At 31.7% G+C, this 17,855-nt stretch overlaps 1 protein-coding gene across 1 annotated transcript; it reads left to right on the top strand.

Moving 5' to 3' along the window:
• Positions 1–7,067: 7,067 nt before the first annotated feature.
• LOC127699259 (uncharacterized) lies at positions 7,068–16,151 on the top strand. Its single transcript, XM_052203012.1, has 4 exons — positions 7,068–7,236; positions 11,140–11,430; positions 13,200–13,401; positions 16,004–16,151. Exons 1-4 carry the CDS (start codon positions 7,155–7,157, stop codon positions 16,149–16,151), a joined length of 723 nt encoding a protein of 240 aa, XP_052058972.1. The 5' UTR covers positions 7,068–7,154.
• Positions 16,152–17,855: the final 1,704 nt, after the last annotated feature.

Raw genomic sequence — 17,855 nt, 5'->3', positions numbered from 1 at the left:
CAGTTTGGATTAACCCAATTTTCAGAGTATGAAAAACAAAATTGCATTAAAAAAGTTTTTAGTTAAATTTCAGAAGCCAAAATTATATGCAAAATCTTACAAAAAATTATGATATCGCCAACCATCTGTAGCTTGAACTTAAACCTAAAAAGGAAGATCAAAAGGATAACTTATAAACTCATCTGTATTGTAAACAAAATATAACACTGACGTTAGGCAAGCAACAACCAATCATTCATTCAATATAAACAATATACCCCACGGGGGTTTGGCAAGCAACCACCAAATATTCAGTATAAACAAAATATGCCACTGGACGTGAGGTAAGCAACAATCAATCAACATGAAAAAATATGCCACCGGACGTTTAGCAAGCAACAAACAATCATTCTATATAAACAAAATATGACAGTAGTCGTTTAGCAAACAACAATCAAACATTTTTTTATAAACAGAATATGTCACTGGACGTTTAACTGGCAACAATCAAACATTTTCTATAAACAGAATATGTCACTGGACGTTTAACCGGCAACAATCAAACATTTTTTATAAACAGAATATGTCACTGGACGTTTAACCGGCAACAATCAAACATTTTTTATAAACAGAATATGTCACTGGACGTTTAACCGGCAACAATCAAACATTTCTTATAAACAGAATATGTCACTGGACGTTTTACCTGCAACAATCAAACATTTTTTATAAACAGAATATGTCACCGGACGTTTAACAAGCAACAATCAAACATTCAATATGAACAGAATATTCCACTAGACGTTAAGCAAGTAACAATAAATCAATGTATACTGATTAATTTCTGGAGTAGACTTTTGAATGGAAAGGTAGTAAAATCTGTGCTGTATTATTATTATAAAAACATATATGGATATTATTTTAAATAAAACTGTTTTTGATAATTGTGGTATGTCAAATAATATAGTATATGGAATGCACAGTTTGCTGATACATGGGTGTCAAAAAAAGTATTAAGCAGGGAAACTATTAGAGAAAATCTCCTAGTTGGAACTTGCGTTCCGCTATTTATATAAAAACGTCGTTTAGTGTTGATGTAATCCACAAGTTTTTCACAATTGTCATTATATTTGGTCCATGTGAGCTATTCATTCTGTAAAATACGGAACGCAACAGCGGACATCTGCATCCATCAAGTATGACCACAATCATAATATAAACACAACTATGAAATTAACACAAATTAATACTGCAGTAACAATATAAGCTTTCAAATCACCAGGGCGTAACACTACCTCATTCCTACCTTATATGAACAGTATGTGTAATCAAATATGAGTGTATGCATGCCATGTAGATGTCATTTAATCTAAGAACTTAAGAATCAACACATAATGTCATACTTCGTGAGTGCAACGAGTCTAAACCAGGGGTGATCTCAGGTGTACCGGGAGAGTAAGCATATCCTGCTCCACATATAACACTCGCCGTGTTACTCCGATGAAATATATTAATAAGTTATATCAAGTGATTAGGCATCACGCAATAACGGTTTGGTAATTGACTCTTATCTAACCATAAGAATTACCAAAATTCATAAGCCATCGGTCATGTACATTTTTAACTCTGAAACTTGACAGAATGTGAAATTTTGAAATTCAAACATGTTTTTTTTTTAATTAACCGGTTCTGTGGTGAGTTTGTTTTTATTGTATTCAGTGCATTGTCGGTTTTAAATACAACTATTCATTGTAAAGTTTACTTCGACAGCTTTAGATCAAAGACAGGAAGATCACACTAACTTAATTGAACGATTCATTAAACTTTTGTTTTTAACATTTCAGCATGTTATTTTTGCATTATATTCAGGACTGAATAGTCGAACACATTTAAAACACAAACGTTTAAACAAATTATACGAAACCGATACTAATCAATAAACTCATTATAGATACCAAGATTCAATTTTTTTACGTCAGACGAGCGTTTCATTTACAAAAGACTCACCAGTGACGCTCGAATAAAAAAGTTAAAAAGACCAAATATAGTACAAAGTTGAAGAACATTATAACAATATCAATGATATTCCATGTCAACACAAGTTATTATCTCTAAGGGCAAACTTTTCTGACAAATCCATTAGAACCACAGCGAAACATTTTTTGTTTAATTATACAGGCATTCCAGCTTAAACACAGTTTTGGTTTGCTTGTTCTTCAGATCGTATTTGATCTGGTCTAGTCTTAAGTTGATTTATATCTCTAAAGACTTGTTCTCTTAAATGTGATAATTGTATCTCCATATATTCTTTTACCTGTGTAAATTGATCGTGAAAGTTGTCTTCTATCATAGACAATCTTTCAGCATTTTCTTGTGTCACCATGTAAAATATATCATTTCATTTAAGAGATTTAGATATTTCTCCTACTGACTGAGAAATAGCTGATGAACTATTTGATTCATGCGAACTTGTTCTCATTTCATGTGTTTCATTTAACATTGTATCATCACTAGCATTTGATGATCTTTTGTACATTGTAAAGCTTACAGCATTAGATCAAAGACAGGAACACCACACCAACTTAAAACTGATCAGATTAAAAAGAATCGTCAATTGTATAAAAGAATAATTCTTCAAACATACGCCACATATATTGTTTTTGAATTAATAATTTTGAACCCCATTTCTTTCACCAGTGTAAAGTTCCGAGGTTTTCGAGTCAGGATTCCATGCGTTATTTATGTGGGCCTCTAGTGAAGGAGATGATTATAAAAATCATAATGGAAGTTCATATATTGTATTATTTGCCGCTTGAGTAATTATCAATCACTAGTAAATGAGTTTTGATCTTAAACAGTCATTTTGATCTTAACATCACCTGTTCGGACTTATCCACTGTGGTAAATTCAGTATTGTTTAAACAGTACGCTTGCAGTCAATCCAGTACTGTTTAGTGTTTTGTAGCTTTTCAGACAATTCAGTATGATGTTGATGTAAGCAGGTAAGTAACAACTACTGGACAGTATGAACATAGACTGACCAGATCTTAAATAAATGCAAGCAAATTAGTAGATTTAACGAAGTCGTTTTCTTATAATAGGTCCATTTAAGCAATGCCGTCTGTAAAATACGGAACAGAACACAAAAACGAACATACCAAAGTAATGATATAAAAACTATGAAATTTACACATGTTAATATTACAGTAAAAAAATAAAAGACAGGCGACAGTCTACAAAACACAACATAGAAAATTAAAAACTGAGAAACACGAACACCACCCAAAATCGGGGGGATCTCATGTTAGAAACAAAAGGATATATCGTTGATACCTGGTTGTCATACAAGGAAGGGCAGACAATACACATTTATACGACATTCACATTCAAAAAGTTCAAACCACTTAGAAGTAGGTGCATACATGGTGTATATCTATCATACAGTCATTCAGTCATATTTGAGAATGAAGCAATACTACATGTATAACTTGTTGATCTAGTGAGATTTGGAAAGAAACATCCCTCTATCCCACAAACCCAGAATGTAAAGAAACTCGGATTTAGCACCAGCTGAAAAAAAAACTCTCCAGCATTAATATTTTTAATTTTTGTGAGAAGATGGCCAGTGCATGTGAAAAATAAAACCAATCACCAAATTGAAAGACATGCTCATTAATACGAACTGTTTTAATTAATACTATGTGTATAGAATAAATCTATATTTTGCAACTGTTTAAATTTTGCATTGATGACTCACAACTTAAAACAAATATCCAAAAATGAAAAGTTAAGCTTGAGTAAAATGAAACTAAATAGAAGATGAACAAAATTGAACTCTTGTGCTCCGGAATAAGATCTATTCCTGTTTTACAAATTGAACCCAATTGTTTATAATACCAACTGAAGTTAGCTTAGTATCTTTCATATCCCTACACAAAATCGTCACAAGGACAGTAGCTAAGCTATTTTTTTTCATGAGATACTTTACGTGATAATATACTGTAAAAGAACATCACTAGACATCACTAGACAGTGTTGCTGTTGTTATTTAAATCAAATCATGATTCAATTATGCAGATAAAAGAAGATTCAACCCCATTGGGGCATTTGTTCGTTCTTGTACTTTTTACTTACCTGCTTTTCATGAAATTTTTATAAAATCTATTAGGTGTTATATTGAACTTTCGAAATGCGTCCTAACCACCAATCAAATACAAATTTAATGAGGTATGTCTATCAAAATACAACTTTCAAGCAGAGATCTTACTGATCAATGATGCCTGAGCAATCTTTTTGGATACAGGAAAACTTTTCATTCTTCAAATATTGGAATATTGCTTTATCTCCCTGATAAATTAGTTGTTGTCTTCCCAAAGAGAGCTCTCAAATACATTGCTTTTGTGTTAAGCTCATTATATAAGCTTTTTTATCGGTGTTCCCACTGTCTGTATCACTCTGCTCAGCTCTTCATAAAATTGCATATCACGGCTTTTTGACGTCAAATACGTTAACCCGGATTAATAATTTTGACCCGGACATATCACCGACGTCACAATGAATGAACCGACGTTGATAAGTTTGACACAAACTGATGAAGTCATCTTCCGGTTTGCTGTTGAAACAAAGAAAAACTAAAGTTTCTATCATGCAAAATACGCGAATTAAATCCAATAAATCGGTTATCAGATTCTCATCATATTTGTATTGTAAAATATCTGCTGCTCGACACACTATGAAGCCTTTTTTAAATTGTTTGATGCGCTCTTTCGACAAAAAGCTTCATATTGTGACTCGCAGCTGATATTTTACAACATCAATATGCAGACAACCTGATAATCTGTATATATCTGAGCATACATGTTTATTTTTGGTGGACGTGTTTTTCGACAGACAATCGGAATTTCTACGAAAATAAACTGTCCTCCTTATCTATTCAACTTATTTCATTATTCATTTTGAAAAGTCATGATAAATTTATGGCTTGTAAAGAAAAAATAAAAGAAACTAACATTATCCTTTAACATAACGTTTCATTATATGGATAATGTCATTTCAATGAAAAATTCTAAGTGTGTTTACGGTGACTGAGGGGCCTGATGGGGGGTTCTCATCACGATTCACGAGTTGATTTTTTTGTCAATCACGCTTCACAGAAAATAAATTTCCATGATCACGGATCACGAAAATATAAAAAGAGTATAAATCTGTAGAAAAACGGATCACGATAGCGAAAATGCGCCGATCACGAAGAACGAAAATAACCCATCAGGCCCCTCGTGACTGTTAATCACATCTATCTCATTGAACTTGAAATAAACGATATCACAGATACAGTTAGTTCTGCTTTATATCTTGACTTACATCTAGACATTTTAAAGTGAGGATGGTTGATCACAAGGATATGAAGTTTAAAATGTAAAAAGTTTATTTGGCTACTCTGTTAGGTCCATTTGATCAAATAGCTCCTCACGTTGCTGCGAATTTAAAACACACCCATGGATTTCAAATGTTTAGGTTTATGTTTCCGAAAATCGCTTCGGACGCACATAATTCATAAAGTGTTTATTTCTTATATTATTGCTAAAATAAACGTATGTATCTTTGGAGATTAAATAATTCAAAGCTACTTCACAACACTAATGGAATAGATTTTACCACAGTGCTTTAAATGCCCTTTGTTCAGATGCTTTTGAATTGTCGTCCAGTGGGATTTCATAGGATTTTTGGCCTTTACACTGCAAACATAGATTTTGTAATATTTACAAATAAGTAGATATTTTGTGTCCTCAGTTCCCTCAAGAAAAAAAAACATTGCCCAGATTCTAAAGAAAATATAATTCTATTTTTTCTTCTTTAGAATATTATTTTTATTTATCAATTTTACACATTTTCACATCTTAACATTTACTTTGCTTTAACTATACAAACGGGGGAGAAAATATGAACTTGTTAGCCCGGAATGCATGGTTTTTGCAGTGCCTCTGCAAATATTGATTAAATTCAGTTTGCTATGTTTCACATTGTGTATTTGACACATATCTGCATTATCAATATGTATATGTCCTCTTATATTCTTTTGTGTCTGAGGGTAATAAAGTATTGTCTTGTCCTGGCATGTTTGGTATAGTTCAAAATCATAAAAGATAAGTAGGAAGGTGTTAAGTATGTATATTTTCTTTGTTTCTTTTTATGAGTCATGTGAATTGATTTATCCACTGTATTTCCTTTAATTTGGAAGATTGAAACATTTGTTTAAATTTAGGTGTTGACGTAATCGGGTGACCTAATAGATAGTTCATGATTGAAGGTAGACAAAAACCACATATACTGCAAAATTTTCAACAACCGCTTTAACTTTGACGGTTTCCTCCCTAATCGTATCATCAGACCAGTAGCAGTGTTTTCATTGATCTGGTCGTAATATAAATTAACTGTTTACAATTCGTTATTCTAAGGCTTTTCAATACCCTGGAAGAGATGACCTTAGCTGTTTTTGGTAAAACCTTTCGGGATTTCGGGTCCTCAATAATCTTTAGATTCGTACTTTTTTTTAACTTTTGTGAATCGAGCGTCACTGATGGGTCTTTTGTACACGAGACGTGCGTTCTTCTATTCAGCTTGATTAATTGATTAGTTTGATGTTAGAATACTTTTCAGTTTTATAACAAATGAAAAGTTTACTCTAATCGGGTCCAATAATTTTGAAAAAAATGAAATATGGGCATCTGCAATGTGATATGTGTCTTGCTCATAGCTAAAGGCGGTCAAATATAGTTGCTAACTTCTACGTCAATTAGCCACTGGTGGAGAGTTGTCCCATTGGCAATCATAACACTGCTTCCTTATATAGGTAAGGAAGATATACCAATATATGTGTATTCAAAGTAATCCATATTCTAAATGTTTTTTGAATGTTTTTGTGGGTTTTTTTTTTGTACATAAATTTTTTAATGACAAACTTCTACGAATTTAATTAAATGGTAGTCCACTTTGATAAATGCACGTTTTTATGAATGATCTTAATTATTCAAATTACATAATATTAAACAAACACAGGTAAAATTTGACTTTAAACAGTCGATTTTTGGAAAACCACCATATCATTTTTGGGTTTTTGCAAACCATTCCTTGCCAACTATGGACACTTTGTGCATGTAACGACATAAGCATCTAAGATGATTTACGCAGCAGTGCTGCTTAGTTTGATTGACCACGTGTTCTCGTCCTGTGTTTTGAAACCAAATACTACATATAATGGTGAGTAGGTTTAATCATATTTATACATTTATCAGTTATGTAATACCATTTTTTTTTTAAGGGTAGCGTTTGAAAAGAGCAATTATCAGACCCCTCAAATTTCAAAAGTGGTCAAATTCTTCAATTTTATGTCTTTACTTCTTTACAAATATGATAAGGTGTTGATAAAAGATGGTATGGTATGGTCTCTGAACCGCAGACACGTCCTTTTCCTGACACTGTGACGTGCGTCACAATTGACAATTTGATCAAAAGTAGAGTCTAAAGTAAAATTAAACATGAGCAATAGTCCTATCCATATAGATATTTCATTCATATCGGCATCTTTGAATTACACATTGTTTGGAAAATATTTTTGGGGAGTAAATTTAGGCAACAGTAATTAAACAGATGTTTAAGAAGACAAATCAAGGTAACAAACAAAAACTAAAAAACTGAGGGAATCTCAAGAACTCAAAAAGGAGTGAGACCGGGTGCGACGACAGGGTAAGCATCTCATGTTATGGATGCATCATCCACCATGTTGTTCAGATTTAGATATTGATGGGAAAATTTCAAAATAGGACAATTAATTTTCTTTTAAGAATTAAAAAAAGTTTGAAGGCATACATCAGATAAGTTAGGCAGATTAAAGTACATGTATTGCTACTGATATATTACTGACAAATGCCAGTGAACATCTGAAGTCATTTAATAGATGTATTAACATTTGTTGTAGAATTTGCCCTGTACGTTGACCTGTAATTGTTTTACATCCTAGTTCTCATGGATGATTGTCTCATTGGAAATCATGTCATACTTCCTTATTTCTATTTATAGATGTCATAAATAGATCGTAATTTTATATCTTTTGTGGGATATTTGGCCTTAAAATGGATTTCCTAACATTTTTTAATTCATGAGTGTATAATATGTATAACTTTAATGATTACCGAAAGGTTCACCGAGATGAGGGTTCATTTTGTTCGGGACGAATAGAGTGGTATTTGTTGTAAATATTTACCAGAAGTGATTACATTTATCGAATGAATAAACTCTATATAAAGGACAATCCCAACATGGTCAACTATTATCCTCAGTGTAAGCCAGTACGAGTTATCGCGCATGATTTTAATTTCTTATCCGTCTGATCAGTCTTTTCTGTGTGTGATATCTTATCAAGACAACATGCTGAGTTTGTAAAGACAATGTTGACACTCGTAAATAATTTGACAACACTAAGTAAACAATATTATAACCATATGACATTGTAGCATGCTAGGTTCCGCATGCCGTTGTATAAACTGACTTTATTTCCAAAAGATAAAATTCAATTTTACCGAATATCAAACATACAAAATAAAAAGTCGAAAAAGGACAAATACGAGATTATGATAACCAATCATATATACATGTATATATATCTATCATTAAATCGTTGGCTTGTTATAGTTTATAAAAGCACTTACATAAAATTAAAATTGTTCTTTAACAGTTTCAAAAGCAAGAGGGTTATAATTGTGAGGATATATTATATTAGATATAATATTCTTGATTTCAGTAACACCATTTTTAGAGAAGTATGCAATGAGTTGACAATAAAAATATGGATAGATGTAATTCATGTAATAACAAAATACATAATCGAGAAATAATTCACTATAGTCATCAATAGAAATGTTCACACGACGTTGTTCGATTTTGATATATCTTAAACCTTTCTTTCGACGTAAACCCGAATATGAGACAACGTAGATTTTTATCTTGTTTTACCTCCCAGAATTGTATGTTGATTTTTATTTTCACTAACTTTCAATGATTTCTGAGAGACATTTTCCTCAAAATGGGCCTTCAACACTTAATGCTACTATAGTACCATTGCCCGCGACGATTCATTTTGTTTATAAATCACAATGGAAAACACGCTACATAAACGTATTATAAGGAGAAATGTCGTATTAATAATGAATAAGTATAAATGTACAGCTAAATTTTCAAATTTCTTTAAAAATATCTACAGTTAAGACAAAAAATTTAACGATGTGAAAAGCAGCGTCTTCTATGTAAAATAAATTTGCAGATTTTGGCACTTCTATCACATTCACTGGCTAGAACAATAGACAATGTCTCCAAATTGGAAAATGTTTAAAAGTTTGGATGTTCTGACAAAATTTTTCTAAAAAAGATCAGTTCGCAGGTCATCTTACATCTTATGTTCCTCAGTTTCAACAATATTTAAACAAGTTTCACATGTTCGTTGATGCAAGGATAGGTCTCTCACTAACAATAATGATATAGTCTTAGATTACTTGTTTTTTTAAGATATAAGCCAATCAAAGCACATACTAATGAATTTATATAATGATATTCTCAAACTAATCAGCAAATTTTCCCAAAATTTCATTGCATGCCGCCTATAAACATAAAGATAGTCCCACAGAAAAAGTGTATACAATAATGTTCCGAGTATAATAAAAAAAAGGTAGATAGAAACTTTTGAAATGACGGAGACAAATTAAAAATAATATTTATTTTGTTCAATGCGATTTATTTTTCTAAAAGTTAAGTGTATAAAAGGAGAATGTGCATCAAACAAGCAATAGACTAGTAAATTCACATGTACATATATGTATCTAAAATTTTGTTTCTTAAACTGTTAAAATATTTTAGTTCAATTTATTTCAATTTTAAGCGATTGCCGTTTTGTAATCTTTAAATTAGCATTACTATATACAAATATTTTCGTATATAGTCCACACTGGCACATATGCTGCCCTTGTCTTATTCTTTTAAGACTTTGGCAATTGGTTTATCTTGGAGAATATTTTTTTTTCTCATTTGAAACTTTTGTGCATTGAAATTTACAATTTATAAAGTAAACTTGAAAAGAAAGAGGCTATTAAACCGTCAAAGAAAAAAAAAACAACACAAACTACTGAGAATAACAGAAGTCATCACATTGTCATGTGTTAATTATTTATCCATGAATATTTACCTGGTTTGACTTAGATTATTTCTGGTCAACTTCAGAAAATGATCGCAACTCGATTTTTGAAAAAATTGTAAAATTTGAAATTTATTTCGTTGGATAGATTTAAAACCAGAGAATAAATATACATGCGAATGAAGCTGTTTCTAATAAAGATTTTATGTCAATTCATTAAAAAAAACCCATGTGCACTCATTTTTGGTTTCGTATTATATGAAGTAATAGGTCGTGCACCCGGTGTTCTTTAATTGAAAAAGGCCCTAACTTCTGCAATCCTTATCAAAATACAAATTATATCTGTAGAAAGCTTATTAATTGAACTTTCAAAATTAATGCCAATGAAAAAGAAATTTAATGATATTTACAGACAGCTAATCAAAATTTAAGATTTCCTTTAACAATCTATAGTAAATTTATCGATATCGATTGTGGTCAAATTTGACGCATGCGCAAAGCTGGTGCTGATAATAGTTGCATATGTATGAATAAGTATAAGAACTAAAATTGAGCAACTTTAATAAATCAGATGTTATGATATGTTTTGTTTTGTCCGTGGTATATATACTTAAAGTGTATTGAAAAGATTGAAACTTGTCCGTGGTATATATACTTAAGGTGTATTTAAAAGATTGAAACATTGAAAGCTAACGAGTTCATTGTTGGGGGTTACACTTCTTATAACCATTATAAGATAGTAAAATCCTTAATATTCGGTTGGTATTGTAATAAAAAAACAAAAACAAAATAATCATAACGATAATAAAATCGTAAAACACGTCATACCTATGATTTTTATATATAGAGGGATTTTCAAACTGCTAACATACAAGTCTATGCAATTGAGCAAACTAATAACTATTCGGATATCTTCTGTGGCCATTCAAGTTTTTTTCCCATTAATGAAAATGCATCCTTTTCTGATTCAATATTTACAGCGTCTGAGATATTTATAAGAGACAGAATTACAGATTTTGATTATGCAAGAGTTGGAAAATATAAAAAGATTTATTGCTGTGCTCAAAACTATGATAGAATAACTTGGGAATTCAAGAAACAAGATGGATTGACGTGGCAACCGTTCCCTTGGGTTTCTTCACTTCAAGATAACAACCAGACTCTCCAGATAATAGATATTGGTTGGAATAACGAGGGAATTTATAGATGTACAGCATTCTCCAGTGAAAATGATGAAATTGCAAATCACAGTACCAAAATAGATGTATACTGTAAGCCGTTTTTTTAAATAATATTTGTATCAGAAGAATGCTTGGGAAAATGATGCTTTAATAATGTAAGATAAATGTACAAGAGTTGAAACGCTGAAAAACTCACCTGTGGTTTTGATAATGAATGAATGGTATATATGTTAAAAGCCTTTGGGATGAAGGTTTTACATCGGATATCATAAAACTATATATCGAACTTTGAATATGAAGTCAAGGTTAAGAAATTCATTCCAGATTGATATGTCATTGAACCTTACATAATTCTAATATACAAAATATAGTTGACCTATGATTATAAAATCAATAATTTAACTTATCGCAAAGATTTAACATTGATAATTTCATAATAGAAGCAATGGTCTATGACATGTATGCCTTTTCTGCTCAAAACTATGATAGAATTATAAAGTAATTCAAGTGAAAAGATGGAATGAGGTCGTAATATTTTGAATATTTTTAACGCTCAATTATATTTTGTCTATAGCACTTCATATGGTACGAAATTCGTAAAGTATTATTTTCATTGAAAATGATTCTGCAGTTTTATATATAGATTTTGTTCACCTGTTACCTACAATAATTGGAAACTGACTTAATAATTGCATTCTCAGCAATTGACGATGAAAGTTATTGTACCAAAGAAAAGACTAGGGATAATGTTTGCCTCATTTTTCTGGAAGTTTCCCTTTTTTTTTTATTGTAATCTATATTTTCTTTATAGATGAGTGTTGAAAACATTATAACTTAAAACTACGATATTCAAGGTTTCTCAAATTGGTAAATCGGAATTAAATTAGCTGATTTAATTTGAAAGAAATAGTCGATATATACCAATGATGGGGTTCTTTTCCTAAGCTCATGTTTTATCCCTACTTTGTCATAAAAGAAAGTATTTTATGACAAAGTTGATGTATAGATATCAAAATCATATTAGTGGACGGCCATTTGATATTCGAGAAAAAGAGAAGGAAGAGGGTAGGAGAATGTTTTCCCCGAACGGACAATAATTCAATCATTTAGAAATAATATTTATTTCTGTTAAGTTATTTATCAAAACCCTCTCCCAGCGCAGAATATCAAATTAATTTATTTTTTCAAAACGAGGAAATTCCTTGAGCAGTATATTGGCGACAACCTTATTATATCCATTTACTTTGGTACTATTACACTCAAATTGGCAAATTAACAAAGATAGACGAACAATACCAAAGCAACATTCAAACTCACAAGTCCAATGCAAACTGACAACACCATGACACAAAAAGAAAATGACCAAATGACAAACATCAGTATACAAAACACAACCTAGAAAACTAAAGTTAAACAGATCCTCTTCCACATTTTGCACCCTGCCCATTGCTCATGTAAGAACAAATTCGGTAATAAGTCGAATTCGGTAGGTCATATTCGGAGAAAAGAGGACGAGACTCTGTGCTTACGCCAATTTGAACATATCCGTCGTCATCTGTGAAACATATATGCCATAAACTTAAGACTTTAACAACCAACAAAACGAATTGAAAAGACTGTAATATTCCTGACTTGGTACCGACATTTCCCGAAAAAAATGGTGTGTCAAACCTGGTTTTATAGCTAGCTAAACCTCCAACTTGTGTGATAGTTGTTTATAGTTCCGTTGTATTCACAAAATTGGGTGAGCAATTAAAATCGAAAGCCTAACATGAATACCTTTTGCTTATTGCTCATTTTTTCCTGATAACCACGCTTTCAGAGTATGTGTAAAAAACTATAAGAATGTTTTTACATAGCTTGTGTAGATAGAGTGAAACCAGAAATTTATTGGCCTAAGACACAGTATGGACGTGTCGGCGGAACAGCTAGTTTTCTTTGTACTGGTGATTTTGGGTGTACTCCAGATGCTGCTAGAGATGTATCATGGTATGATGAAGAGTGGGCGTTGTTGGATAATAAAACAATATTTCCTAGATATAATGTAACAACGGTAGAAAGGTATTGCCCTTTACTATGGGTTTATAAATCTGTACATGCAAAATATGTATCACATTTCCTCAATTCCTACATAACTGGTGACAGGACTTCAGGAAACCTCCATAGATTTATGGTTTCGAAATTCAGTTATTTGCTATCTTTTATCTTTTTATCATTCATCGAGGAAAAAAGTTATATCTTATACTCAACGTTTCCGAAATCACTAGTATTTCCTTTTTTCTTGAAAACATTATGATTTTAAGCATTTATTTTTTAGCTACATTGGCTTTTGGAATCTACACCGACTTTTTCATTTATAGAAACAGGGTTTTAGAAATTACTACCTGGGACTTAGTAAAACCGCACACGAAATTACTGACTGGAAAGTAGAGGCGTTAGACTGCATTACAATGTGAATGAGTAATTAAAGTAACGTTGAAATGTAAACAATATACACCTTTTTAGCACGCTCCTCGATTTACATTCACCATGAACGACTATTGGTGAACCCAAAAATGTATAAACATACCTACTGCATCCCCTGCGCTCACAAGGTTTAAATCTGCAACATGCTTCATGTGCCTGTCCCAAGTCAGAAGCCTGTTGTTCAGTGGTTGTATTAGTTGCTATCTGCTGTTTTTTGTTTTAGTTGTTTTTGTTTAATCTGGTAGTTGGTTTTTCCGTTTAATTGTTTCATATTTTTTCAAGTCAGGGACTTTTACAGCTTACTATAAGTTATGGGTTTTGCTCATTGTTGAATGCAGTACGGTGACCTAAATTTGTTTACATCCATGGACTTTGGTTACTGGTGGAAAAAAAAGGACAAAAATGTATAAAAACATGTGATTTAATACAAAAGATCTTAGAAAAGCCAAAACCGTACAAAACTTGTTTGTGGGAGATGCAATATTTGCTCTTGTTGGAAAATTCAAAATTACTTGGCTGACCATTTATCATTAAAATCAAAATGCCAGTAAGCGTTACAAATTGTTGTTTAAGACAATTATTGAATTAGTTCCAACTATTTGAGAAAAATCTGAATCACCTTCCAGCGTACCCGAAATTAGTTTTGATTTTTTGGGTTCGTTTTGCTTGATCTTGAGGTTAGAGTGTTGTGTATGGACTATTATTTTTGCATTTTGTCTTTTTTCATTTGACCATGTTGTGGTCTGTTTTTCTTTAAGTTGCAGTTATAATTTCTTTTCGCTTCGTCTTATTTTTAACACATTTTTTGTCAAACATTTAAAATTGATAATCGTAATAAGTAACTTGGCATGGGAATTTAAGCATTTATATTTTTCGATATCCGCCACCACTGTAATCTTATATCATCTACAGTACAGTAAAACTTGTTTTCCCAGAATTCGTTATGTGCATAAATTATATATTCATTCTTGTACAATGCTCATATAAAACTTATTTGTAGAGAAAAGGTACTGTTGTTGAAGTCTCGAAAAAATAAATGATGGTATATATCATGTTCCAAACGTATTTTGTACAAGCAACATTTGTATGACTAGCATTTATAAAACAGCATAATATAATGTGATGTGACGAAAAAAACCATAAACATTCCGAATTATTATCTTATTTTGTTTGAATACATATAAAGAGAGATGTGTATGCATCAATAAGGCGAAAATAAACGACTAAAATCAACAAAAGACCACTAACAGTCACAAATCTACCTCAATGGCCGGTTATTTGTAAAATGTGCCAATACCTTAATCGCCCTTATTCTAGATAAGTTGTACAAGATTAGAAAGACCATGTGCCATGACCCTCAAATTCATTAATTAACAAAACATTAAGATATGACCATTGACGAATTCCTGCCTTTTAACAGGCATATACACATGTAGAGGTGTTAATCTATTTTTTAAAGAATTCCATCCGCTACTTTTCCATTGTTATCAGTTTACTTTAAAAATTAACATAAAAAAGAAAATAAAAATTAATACATGAAAAGCACTTAACAGTAGCGGTCCGATATATGAAAAAACACAAGCGCAAACATAACAATTATAAAAACACAGTATCAGAGAATGCTTGCAGTTACTATAAGCAAGCTAATAGTATTTTATCTGCTGAAATGAAATTATGTCGTTCTATCCAATAATATTGGTAAATTTCATACATCAAAACCATAAACAGTACAGGAAGGTAGGACCTTGTGCAGTGTCAAGATAACCGGCACAGAATATCAATGATTATAACAAGCTAAAAATTTTAGTCGTTCTTCAAAGTATAAATTAGCGATCTGGTGTTCATTCCAAAAATTATACAAGACGAAATGCAGACAGTAGTTAAATTATAAGACAAAAAGATGGATTTTTGAATTGTGAGCTGTATAAATAACATAACCGTACAGCAAAACTTGGTGTGAAATACCACTTACTATTAGATAACTTCATGTGAAACATACTTCCACAATAAATCTCTAAATTTGTGATAAAATTGAGTAACAGGTTTTATGTTTTAATTTATAAAACTATTACTTTCACTGGAATCTGATACACCCCTGTAAGCTTGCAATTTATCAAACCATCTGAGAAATATGTAAAAGAAATCCCGGATAACATGAAATGGAACTTACTGCACTTAATTTGTATATATTTTAAAGGTCGAAACACACCATTATAGAATCCAGATTTGAAATAATAACAATTGAACAGGGAGATTTCGAAAAGTATTTTACCTGTTACGTAACGTCGTCTTATCAGGAAGGAAATAGAAATGTTATTGTCCAACTAAAGGAAGCAAGTAAGTAATATAAATATTATTTTCTCAGAACAATATTAATGCCTAGAAAAAAAAGAGGTGGAAGATTCAAAGGGGACATTCAAAACTCATGTCATAAGAGAAACTGACAACGCCATTGTAAAACAAAAGGCGACCAAAAGACAAATGAGTTCACAGAACAATACATAAAAAACAAAAGATTGAGCTACCTGTAAATATATGAAAACATTGCTGCATTTGGAGTACAAGTATTTATGTTCCTCTTATCGTTATCACAATTCCATCCTCTTTTCTCATTTGTGACATTACCGAGAGCGACTTATCACTATAGTTTTACTAACAATGAGTAACTCGAAGGGTGCCACTAGTGAATATGGAACTGCTTACACTTTTGAAGGACCTGATTTTACCCCCTATTTTTTGTAGCTTTTGTGTTTCTCAATCTTAAGCTTACTGTGTAATGTTTTGTAATTGCTGTTTATCTGTTCGCCCTTTTTCTCTTTGGCCATGATGTTGTCTGTTCTGATAGGACTAAACATTGTTTTATTGTCCTCTTGGTATCTTCTCTTTCTTTTTGTTGTAGTTACGATATCCAGCCATTGTGTCTACCATCATGATCTGGGTTACCTTAATAGAGCATCTGTGTCACGTCAAACGTAACCACGGATATATCGTAGCCACAATTCCAACATCTTTCCACGTGTATAAAAACGCAGAAATAAACTTATAAGCAGATGTTTAGTTGTCTTGAACAACATAATGGGCGCCCCTAAAAACGAAGGACTTGCTTACACTTGTTTACATTTCTGGCGTTCATCCGAGAGCTTTGAAAAGGATAGAAGATGCTTTCCTTTGTCTGCGTTGCATTTCGTGATATCTTAGTTCTCAATGTCTTACTGTTAACATATGGATGGTTTTGTTTATAATTTATCACGAACAAAATATTTTCATTTCAAACTTTCACTTCCGGCCAAGAATCTGGTGTAGAGAATTGACGTTTTATAAATTTCGTAGGTGTAGACAAGAGACCAGTATCTTCTTGTTTCTTGCAAAGTTATGACTCATCAACATATATATATTATGACAGTAGTATTTAAGTAATTGGGCAGGGGCTGCTGCCTACTTTGGAGGTCTTCAGTTTATCTATAGTTTTTGGTAGGAAACATGATCATTTTTTGTTTTCTGTGTGGTGTTTTATTGACGGTTACATTTTCATCTTTGTTCTTTGGGCTAATATTTCATTCTTTAAAGACTTGTTTTGTTGATTAACCCATTGATAGTTTTTTACTCTCAATTCAATACAGAGTATGTAATTGACCAAACTTCTTATAAAACATAGCAAAATATTACTCTCATTTGGCTTTCATACAAAAGTTACACATTTTGTGAACGTCACAATACAGTAATTGGATTTTTTGCTGTAAAAGATGTCCAAGATGTCCAAAAAGTCGCCTTGATATGTATTGTGGTAAAATTCCAACTTTCCATTCGGCAATAACTATGCAAATAAGTTATTTACCTCATTTGAGTAGTGTAATGGTCAACAAGACTAAGCACATGCCAGATCCATGTGTGCTGCTTGACATTTATGTACCTAATAAAGCAAATTACCTATAGGAAGACCGAAAACTTCCAACAATTCTACATGTTTTATATAAACTCAAATGCATTGGACTATATTCTTCTAAATAGATTCAAGAAAATACTGATTGTCAAGAAAAAATAAAGTTTAA

The sequence above is a fragment of the Mytilus californianus genome, unplaced genomic scaffold (genome assembly GCF_021869535.1).
Source record: "Mytilus californianus isolate M0D057914Y unplaced genomic scaffold, xbMytCali1.0.p SCAF_4, whole genome shotgun sequence".
NCBI lineage: Eukaryota > Metazoa > Mollusca > Bivalvia > Mytilida > Mytilidae > Mytilus > Mytilus californianus.
Note: the sequence above shows the minus strand (reverse complement) of the source record. Positions and strands in the feature narration are given on the sequence as shown.